Source organism: Rhinolophus ferrumequinum, chromosome 11 (assembly GCF_004115265.2).
Source record: "Rhinolophus ferrumequinum isolate MPI-CBG mRhiFer1 chromosome 11, mRhiFer1_v1.p, whole genome shotgun sequence".
Lineage (NCBI taxonomy): Eukaryota > Metazoa > Chordata > Mammalia > Chiroptera > Rhinolophidae > Rhinolophus > Rhinolophus ferrumequinum.
The window spans coordinates 86,507,786-86,518,486 of record NC_046294.1 but is presented as its reverse complement, the minus strand read 5'-3'; the positions used below and the strand labels follow the sequence as shown (position 1 = coordinate 86,518,486).

The 10,701-nt window shown below is 44.1% G+C and overlaps 1 protein-coding gene across 2 annotated transcripts in view; it reads left to right on the top strand.

Moving 5' to 3' along the window:
• Positions 1-2,499: 2,499 nt before the first annotated feature.
• The window catches only part of SIK3 (SIK family kinase 3), a 241,643-nt gene continuing 233,441 nt past the window's right edge, over positions 2,500-10,701 (top strand). For both annotated transcript variants that reach the window (XM_033119067.1, XM_033119066.1), the window contains exon 1: positions 2,500-2,772. In XM_033119067.1, coding sequence (XP_032974958.1) covers positions 2,500-2,772 — 273 coding nt within the window. The remainder of the gene's footprint in view (positions 2,773-10,701) is intronic.

Below are 10,701 nucleotides of genomic sequence, written 5' to 3'. Positions count from 1 at the left end.
AAGTCATTTTCTTCCCTGGATCTAAACTGAGTTTAGTCACTCTGCACTTCCCGAGAAACAATTTTTCCTAGTAGCTCCTATTTTGACAGGGTTTATAAACCAGTGGGGGGAGATCTCAGGCTCCAGAGGTAAACTACCTGGGTTTGCATCCTAGTTCTACTATGTTCTAGCTCTATGACTGTGGCCAATTATCTCAATCCCTCTGTGCCTCGTTTTCCTTATCTGCAAAATGGGAATAATAATATAATCCATCTCATAGGGTTGTTGAGGAGTGAGTTTACTTATGTAAACTGCCTAGCATAGATCCTAGCAAATTGTTGGTATTATTGACTTTGAATTCCTCCCAAAACCTGAGTCTTTGGTACTGAATAAATCCTTATTAAATACACACATTTATACTGTTTTCCTTTTCCCACTGATGATCTTTGTTAAACAATCCCCTCCCCAATTTTCTATATTCTCACCAAAGAGAACTCTTCAGGGAGATCTCCAGTAAGTCTTTGTCCAAGTCTCAATAGGATATACCATCTACTGTCCTCAATCCATATAGGCAGGAAACAAATGATAGAACACGCAGCATACACATGCTGGCCATTATTAGGGACGAGAATGATCTGTCTCTTCTTCTTTGGAGGTTAGACCAATACTCCATTTTCTAGATGCTTCCCAGAGGCTTCTTTGATTTTTATACCCTCCAGAGAGCAGCAGCAGTTGCCATACTTGATGTTCAAATGATCTCCACGAGTAGAGGAGAGGCTATGAAGTCACTGTGAGCCTCCAGAGTAAAAGATTTTTTTCCTCGCCTCTCCTTGCCTCGGAGGTTTCCACCGAGACCTCCATTCCCCTCCTGTCCTTAGGGAGATGGTACCACTGGGACCCTGGGGCCCAGCACCAAAGTTAATGTACAGTCCTTGCTAGAGGCAGGTGAGTGGGGTCAATGAAGTGCTACGAGAGGCTGGCCACACCTCATTATTTATCTGGGATTGAATGATCTCAACAAATGAAAAGGTTTAACGAGTGCAAGAAGCCAAGGTCCACTTCATCCTTATGCTTACTTGCTAGTAAAGAAGACAATTAGTGTTAATTGTGTTGGCAGTTTGGAACAGCCACCAGGGAATTGATCCAAGACAATTGCAGAGTGACCTGTCTCATCCTAGTCCCAGCCATTACGCATAGTCAGATGGGGAATCAGAGTGCTTGTAAATATCTTTTTGTCCGAGAGAGTAAACATGTACTCTCCTTTTCACACATTTACAGTGTATTGTACATGCAATGACATGACGATACAGTTCTGCCATTGAGAGAGACACAGATGTGGATGGACTGGGAAGGAATACATTTTAACACGAAAATGTTCACAATTTTCCCTCCCTCCTCATCTTGTTATTGACAGCCCACCTGCCTAACCCTCCGCATCCCTGCCTAAAGCTGTTAATCTACTTAATAAAGGGAGGGGGAGAAAAACTAGGGGGACACTTGGGAGCTAGTGAGAGGCTCTACAGGGTGTGGAATGCCAGATAACAGAGGAAGGAAGAAAAAGATAAATTTGATCACCTTCATTGTCCTTGGAGAGTCACTAGTAAGGATGGAATTTTTTATTTTATTACTTTCTTATTTACTTTGCCTAACAGACCGTTCGTCTTTAACCGTGATGTGGCTCACTGGACAATGTGCACCACTGCTTTGTCAGGGTTATACAAGTGACAGAAATAGGACAGTCATCTAGCTATAGAATTGTTCAGAGACGGGGTGGGAGGAAGGAAAATGACGTACCTTCTCTGGCCCTCATCCACCCAATAATTGGAATGCGTGTTTGGGCTGGTTTCTCCGCCCTCGAACACGCAAATCCTAGTTTCTCCATTTCCCTATATTTGGTGACAATTAGATTGGTTGTACCGGATGAGCTGGCTTTTGAAGGAGGAAGGAATTTTACTGAAAAATCCCCCTCGCTACCAACTTAGTTACAGTTGCTTCTATACGGTAGTTATTCCTGCATTTGTGGCCTCAAGGGCTAAAGTGGGACAAGGCTGGTATTTTTGGTGATGAGGCAATATTTTGTTTTAAGGGAGGCTGGACCATTGCTGAACTGGGACATAGGTCACTGCAGGGGTCACTTTAGCGATTCCAAGGGCCACGGGGCTGGCTTTGGGTCAGGTTTAAAGCACCCCGGGTTCCGGAACGCTGCAGCGGTTTGGAACTGGCTGGTACACTTGCGGTGCCCACTGTCTCATCCCCAGAGGGGGGCAGCCGGGAGCCAGCGCCAGAGGAACAGGGCCCACGCGGGAAGGTCGAGCTCGCCAGTGAGGTCACGGTTGCCATGGCTCTGGGCAGTGACGCGCGTCGACACGTGACGAGCAGTTGCCATGGCGCCGGGCCCCGGCGGCTCGGGCGCCCCGCCCCCCCGAGTGACGTCCGCACACCCCCCCCTCCTTTTCCCGCCCCCCGCCCCCTCCCCCTCGCCGGCTCCCCGCGGTCCCGGAGGTTTCACTGCACAACAAGATGGCGGCGGCGGCGGCGAGCGGAGCTGGCGGGGCTGCCGGGGCCGGAGCGGGGGGAGCCGGGCCGGCCGGCCGCCTACTGCCACCGCCCGCCCCGGGGCCCCCGGCCGCCCCCGCTGCTGTGTCCCCGGCGGCTGGCCCGCCGCGTCCCCCAGCCCCGGCCTCCCGTGGTCCGGTGCCTGCTCGCATCGGCTACTACGAGATCGACCGCACCATCGGCAAGGGCAACTTCGCTGTGGTCAAGCGGGCCACGCACCTCGTCACCAAGGCCAAGGTAGTGGCGCGGGGGGACCGGGCGGCTGTGGGGCTGCGCAGCTCGGGACCGTCCTCCGAGTGTGGCGGGGGCAGGAGACCCGAGATACCGAGGCTGAGGGTCGGCGCAGCGAGCAGGGCTTGGGATATTGGAGAGCGTTGGGGACCGGGGAAACGGGTAAGGGGCTGTCGAGGGGAGTGAGGAGAGGGCGAGAAGGCAGGGGACACTGGGGACCGAGACGGGGAAACTCCACGGCAGAAGGGACGCGGGGGGGTGTTGAGCTGGGGGACCTGGGGAGCTGCGGAGTCGGGGGTGAGGAGGGGGTTCCCGGCGCTGTACCGAGGGCGGTAGGAGGGATGATTGGAAAGAGGTTCGGAACTCCGACGGAGCCGCGAGACTCCACGCTAAGAAGGCTGGCACCGTCAATTAGGAAATCCTGAGGGAATGAGGGCAGGGGCACAGGAAATGTGGACCCGGAGGATTGCGGAAGACAAGAGTAAGCTGGCAGAGGGGGCTTCTAAGGGGAACAAGGACGGCTGGGGCAGGTCCTAGGGGTGTGTGGTCGCTGCAGCGTGCCGGGATAGACGAGGGAACGGGTTAATGACACACCAGTCAGCACTTGATCGTCCGGGCTGATGGATGGTGGGAATGGAAGCCTGAGGACAGACAGAATCATTAGAGGAGGTGATGAAGAACACGGGGGTACTGGGGGGAAATTACTTGCTTTTCCGCAGGAAGGGGCTCAGGGAACAGAGTGGGGGGCCAGGTTTCTGGTGGCACTAGGTAACCAGGAGTTAAACAATTTGGGAGAGTTGGATGGCTGGTTGCAGTTGTTGGAGGGTCTGGAGTTGTAGACCCCATGGTGAGCTTTCAGTGGTGACTGAGGAGGGGTATGAGGCACCCGGGCACTGCAGGCTGACACTCATTGAGCCCTTGGTTCTCAAGGGATTTGTGGCGCTGTAGTGGTGAAATTGGCCAAGGTCAGTTAGGAAGCCATATCTGTATACATACAAAATTTTACACGTTAAAATTCCCTTTTCAAGGAAATATGGGCAGCTCTTTCCTGTAGCCTTCCTTCTTCATTGGGAGTATTGGAATCTAAAACATCAGGAGGAATCATTTGATTTCCATTGGACCCACAAAGCCCATCTGTACTCCAAATTTCTTTCTTTGCTCAGTCTCTCACTTGAATGAATACTTCAGTGTAGTCATTCACTATATTTAAAACCGGCAGTTTGTTTCCCTCAACCTGACTAATGAAGAACCCTTATAGCTGCTGCTGCTGCTGCTGCTTTTACCAAAGCCACATCAATTCCCCTCACCTCCTCAGCCTAGCCTCTGGTTGTCATCACTACCTTGTTTTTGCTTTTATGGCAGTCGCTTGTTTTCAGAAGCCAGTGACTTATCTAGGCCTCTCTCCTGCTCAGTTACAACCTGAAGTTCCTTTTTCCCTCCTTTCTGTCAAAGGCTACAGGGGGCCCTTCTTACCAGAGTGGCAGGGTTGGTGGCTGTGGAAAATTGATTGGTCAGTTTCACTTCCTCTGGGGGGCCCCCTTCAGCTTTTCTGTTAGTTTTTATCAGAGGGCCTCAAGTCTGCAGGTTTGAGCTGCAGGAGATACCAAAGTCTGAGGTTCCCTATGTTATGCTCAGACCCTGAGTGGGGAGTAGACTGAGCCAAGACTAGTGCATCACCCCCCACCCCAGCCCCCAGTGTTTCCAGTTCTGTTTACTGTTAACCAAGCCAAACTTACGTGTACAAACAACTCTTCTTGTTGGAGCCTTGTTCCTTGTTTTGGTATTTCCTTTTTTGTACCCCCCCACCCCGCCCCTTTCTAAGTAATCACTTTTCGCTCCTGATTATTTTGCTCTGACCTCTGGAGGATGGACTCCATGAACTTCATTGGTTGCCTAATTTATGGTATCTATGACTTAAAGAATTTTGTATCTTCCAGCCCTTGGATATACCAAAATATTGATAAAAATTGTGACAGACAGGTTTGAATGTTTTTGTAAATGTAATTGCAAACAGTTGATTCTTGGCTTTATATATAAAAGACATCTCTATCTTCAGTAGTCAGCAAAGCCAGTGGCTAATTATGGCTGGTCTACCCGCTTTCTAATTTTCGTGTGTGTGTGTGTGTGTGTGTGTGTGTGTGTCTTAGTTTTTCTCTGAGGCCTTGAGGCCTTGAGGCCTTGGTATCCTTTAGGAATGCAGCATTTTAAACATTGGCTTGTTTATAAACGGGTGTCACTGTTTTTGTTGGTTTTTATCTTTGATCGTCTGTGGTGTGCAGTTATGCAATTCCTATGTATGGAAATATTCAAAACCTTGAATGAGACTGAAATGGCTTGGACAATGAGTTCAATGAGTTGCATATGTGACGGGACCACACCAGCACTCATTTGTGTTTCTGTAGCAGTGTGCAATTTTCTAGTTACAGTTACAAGTGCCCTATCTTCTGCTGCTTAAATTACTCTGATGACATGAGTGAAGCTTAATTCACAAGGAGTTGTCATATGGTCTGGGTGGATGATGAGCATATTTTGGCCTGCTCCGTGCTTATCTGAATCCACTTTGGAAGGGTTTCTTAAATGCTGACAGCTTAGATGTGCCTAACAGCTGTTGACATACAGTATGATGGCCTATTAAGGCCATGGTTTGGTTATATAATGGGGAAGGTAGGTGCCTAGGTACTAGCGGTTGCAGAAGCTGCTGTTTCAGTTACTCAGATAGATTTTTCTTCCCGTGCACTGCAGTGTTTATCTTAGTTCTGTAGTCAGCTCACTTGGAACCAAAGAAAGCTATTTTTCCCCCTTCTCTTTCCAGAATGTATTATATTATTTTTTTGTTTCATCTTTTAGAGGTATGAGATTTCTTTTTTCTTCTTTTCTCCCTATAGGTCACTGTATGGTCTGGATTTTTTAAATAACCATATATAACAATCAGACTCAGCTGATTCAGTCGATACTTATGTTGGCCAAAGGAGGTTAAGTAGTAGGTGTTTCTGAACATCAAAGGACTATTTATGATCACCTTTTCTTATATGTACTACCCATTCTGAGGACTAAGAGGCTAAAGTAAACTTCATTTATTGACTAGGCTACTCAACAATAAGTGGTGAAGCTGGCCCTTTTCCAGATTCTGTTAACTCTCAAATCGCTAGGGACCCTGGGATGAATGAAATCAGTAAAGGAAGTATTTTCCTGTTTGGTTGTTGGTGACTTTTGCAGCATGGCATTCACGAGCTCCAATTTAATGCTGGCAGTGCTGCAGTGCTTAGAGCGTCACTGCAGAACAGTTAAGTGGAGAGGAGAATATTCATCTCTGACATACTTTGGTCAGCAGCTCACCCTGGCTGTCTTTGCCCTACCATCTTTGATTTCCTTTTTTTCCAAGGAGTCTTAGATTCTTTGGCTCTATTCTCTTGGTAGGACACTATGAAGTATTAAAGAGATTGAAAAAAAGATTTTCTACTCTCAATTGCTTATAGTCTGTTGCCTGTACCTCATTATACTTTCACTGGTTGGACAAATGGGAACAAAGGGTAGATATATTTTGCATTAAAAAAAGGTATACATTTTAAAAGCCATTGGTCAAATACTTTTAATGTGTATTTCAACAAATATTATACATATCACTTGCCCATTTTTTTTGTGTGGTAAGAGCTTGAGCTTTGGATAAGGCTGCCTGGGTTTGGATCCTTTGCTACTTAATTGCTGGGTGATCTTGAGTAAATTATGTAACTTCTCTGTGCTTGGATTTCCTCATGTATAAAATGAGATGACAGTAAAACTTACTGCCCAAGTGTAGGTATTATGACGATTAAGACACGTGAAGCTCTTAGAACAGTGAGTGGGCGCATAGTAGGTATGTACCTCATCGGTGTCGTCATCATCATCATCAGATGCTGTTCTACAAGGATGAGGAAAACATAGTCCCCCTTTTTGGCTTTTCACTCCTACGGAACAGTTCATGAATGCACATGCCATTCATTTAGTGTGAGTAGATGTAATCCTCATGATACGCTTTCAGGGTGAAAAATAGTTTGTTATTATGTCAGGTGCCACTTTGAGAGAGTAGGGTTTAAGTCCTGTGGACTATGGGCTAATTTCATGAAATTGACATTTTAAAACATAGCTTTCCATTAGTTAAACTTTAAAAATAGTTATGAGACTTGTCTAATGAAAACTGTGACTAACGCTGGCTTTTATTTGGCCTGCTTTGAATATTCCAAGTGTTTATGTAACTATTCTTTGTCACATTGATGATGGAACAGTTTGAGTGTAGTCTTTTCTGCAGAGAGTTACTTAAATTTGGTGGAGAATATGAAGAAATATTTTTACAGGACTTAAGAACACATTTGCATTTGGGTGCTACTTAGAAGGCCAAAGTCAGGATTCTTAACTTTAGATATTACACAGAGAAGACGTTTTGCCCCATGACCCCATTCCAAATATTAACCATCCAGGACACAACGGTGGGCTGCGTGGTTTAGTGCAAACTCATTTTCATGAGGAGGCCAACTCAGAGTAGGCCAATGGCATTATTTTGACTTCTAAGGAAGAGTTTAATGAAGCAGGAGAGATGATGCTTGTGCTCGTTAGAAGGCTGCAAACAAGATTCATGAGTAAATAGGAAAGAGAATTATGTCCAAAAGAAATTGAAAGCAAGAGTTACATTAGTTACGTTTGAGGAGGATGGTTCTATCCCTAGATAATCTAGAAATGCCTATTGAAAGATGAGTAACTTCATTTTGATGCAAATGGTACTTCACTTGCGATGGGGTTATTGACTTTGCTGAAATTTTGTGAAGAGCTAAGATTGATTTGGACTAGCCTTTCCAGAATCAAAATACCAGTATTCTACTTTCAGCATCAGAGCTGTTTATTTTAACATTCTGACTTTGTTGCCAGCTCCCTAGAAAGTCATAGATCTGGCTCAAGCCAGAGGTGCTCAGACCAGTTATTTCTGTGCCAGAATTGCTGTTTTCATTTTCCAGGCATCAATCTGGCGAATGTTTTCTGGTTCACGGCATAAAAAAGAACAAAATGGATGCTTTGGAAAGAAAGAAAAAATCCTCTCTCTTCACTAGAGCCTCTATAATTCTAAAAATATTTAACACATTTCTGCATAGAGGTAGAATCCTTCTCTTATTCATTCATTCATTCATTCATTCATTCATTCAACATATGCTTATTGAATCCAAATTTTGTGTCAGGTTCTATCCTGGGCTCTTCTGCTTTCTTGGCGCTTACTTTCTAATAGGAGGAGACAAATATGTAACCTGTAAATAAATAAATAGCTTCATATAATGATGAGTACCACGAAGAAAATAAATGGACTAGAGAGTGTCTGGGGAAGGATGCTCCTTCAGATAGAGTGGTCAGGAAGGCCTTTCCAAAGTGGTGATATTTGAACTGACACCTGAATGATGAGAAAAAACCAGTTTGGGAAGATTTGGAAGACAGAATAGTCAATGCAGAAGGAATAGTAAGTGCAAAGGTCTTGGGGTAGAAAAGACCTTGGTTTGTCCAAAAATTAGACCCAGGGTCATGGTGCCTGGAGCTTAGTGAAAAAGTGGGAGGATGGTAAGGGATGAAGTCAGAAAGGTAGACAGGGGCCGTATAACATAGGTTTATAGACCATTTTATGGCATTGGGTATTAAACAGGGCATTGACATCAGAGGATATCAAAGCAGAACACTGACATCATCTGATTTATGTTTTTAAAAACGCATGCTGGTTATTTTATGGTTAAGGGTAAAGCTTTTTCTGATGCATTTCTTCAGATAGGGGAGGTATTCAATTTTAACAACTTATATTTTTTCACACTATAAGAGAATGGTACATGTTTTGCACACAAATTAAACATGATTAGTCAATAAATATTTGTTGATTTCGAGGTACAAAAAAGATTTTAGAGATCTTCTATTCCAATTCTTTCTTTTCTATACTCTGGAAAGATGTACTTAATGGAGTTTAGATTCTCAGGCCTTTAGAGGCTATTAAAGTAGTTTAGAACAATTACCATACGATTCATGGCTCCCGTTGGTATCTTCCCCCTACCCTCCCATTTGCTCAGAATCCTATAGCTAAGTTAGTGGGGGAGATGGAATTAGAATCCAGGCATCCCTACTAGTTAACTCTACTCTGGCTCCTCCAGTGATAGAAAATATTGCCCTTGTCCTCTGAGCACTTGATCTTGTATTAGTGAAACAAGATATACCTACTAATTAAAGTCTAAGATAATTATCTTCTTTATTAAACCAAACTCCAAAAGTGAGATGTCATGATGAGAGGAAAATTTCCAAGTAGGAGGAAGAGTATATACTAACACTACCTGTGCTTTGGCATTATTTCACTCTGTCACCCCTGCCATTTATCAGCAGTCCTCCATAGATCCATAGCTTTGCCTTCAAATCTCCTGCTTAAATACCCCTTGGTGCCCCCTTGACATGACTGAAGTGTCAAAAAAACCTTTCACAATACTAGGGAAGTAAAAGAAAAGGCAATGACCTTAAACACAGTCTGCCTTATATAGTTTTCTTTTGCCACTAAATCCAGCTTACTCCCAGGGAATATGAGTAATTATACTTTTACTTTGTTGGGCTGGTCTCTCCTATCTTTGAAGGTACTGTTCTCAGATGGACTCCTCACTTACCAGATCAGTTTCCAGAGGATGGAGCCATCTTATTAAGAGAACTGGTCACCAGGATACATACCTTGATGACACAGGGCTTATCTAGGCTTCTCTTATGTGTTTCTAGTTTCTGGTCTAAGAGCTACTACACCTGTTCCCTAGGTGAATGACCTCACCTGTCAGGTGAGTCCCTGCCCCTTTCTAATAGTAGCTTGGTCCCTTCTGGCATAATACATAATACAGGACAATCGTACTGTCCTGAGGATGACTGGTAACATCTAGAAGATGAAAATTATATACATTCTTGTGGACTTTTGTCCTAATGTAATACGTAATTGGTAAATAAGTGGCTGAGGCAATGTCTTTGAGAAGCCTCAACAGTCTTGGATGAATTAGCTTGAAAGGGCTTCTTTTGGATCTGTTCACAATAAAGTTCCATCAGTTAGTACAAAACTTGGATGGGCCGTCGCGAAGTTATGTTAGGAACGTATCTCTTTAGGAGGCGTGTGATCCACTGTGGACAAGGAGTCTCTGGCCACTGAATAATATTTCATTTCAGAATGTAGGTTGTCAGAGAAGTAGGAACCAGGTTGCGAATATTCAGCCTCAGTTCCCAGAAACTGAAAAGGAAGGAGAAGCAAACCCATCGCTTGAAGCTCGTCTGTGTAGGCTGGGCTCACTCAATTGAATACTTTTGGCCAGTTATCTTAAACTGTATTTAGGTTTTCATCAAGAAGTTCTGAGAAATTGTCGAATGTTTGCCTAGTTTCAGCGCCGGTACATGCTTACCAGCAGTGTGCTTTACTTCTCATTGCCTTCTCCGGAAGAACTGAATGTGAACATTTAGATTAGGTAACCAAACTTCTTGAGACTGAAATTTTTGAAGAAGTTTTCATTCATTCATTCCATCCATCCATCCAATAAACTTTTGAAAAAATACATACTTACCAAAAACTAGGAATTGATGTATGGCACAAAATTCAAAAAGTACAGATTTGTATATAGTTAAATTAAGTCTCCCTGCCACCTCAGCCACACAGTTTTTTAGTCTTATTTCATAGATATTTATTTAGGGTTTCTCTGGGTCAGTCCAAATGCTCGATGGTGTTTATTTTTTTGGCAGTGCTTTGACATGCTTGACATTTCTAAACATCATATTACTTAAAAAAAAAAAAGAAAATATCTAACTTTTAATACTTGTTAGGAGGCACAGTGTGGTAAATTAAGCTCCATGAAGATGGGGATTTTAATATATTGTTTGCTGCTGTATTCCTTGTGCCCACTACAATGCTTGTAAATATTCATTTAG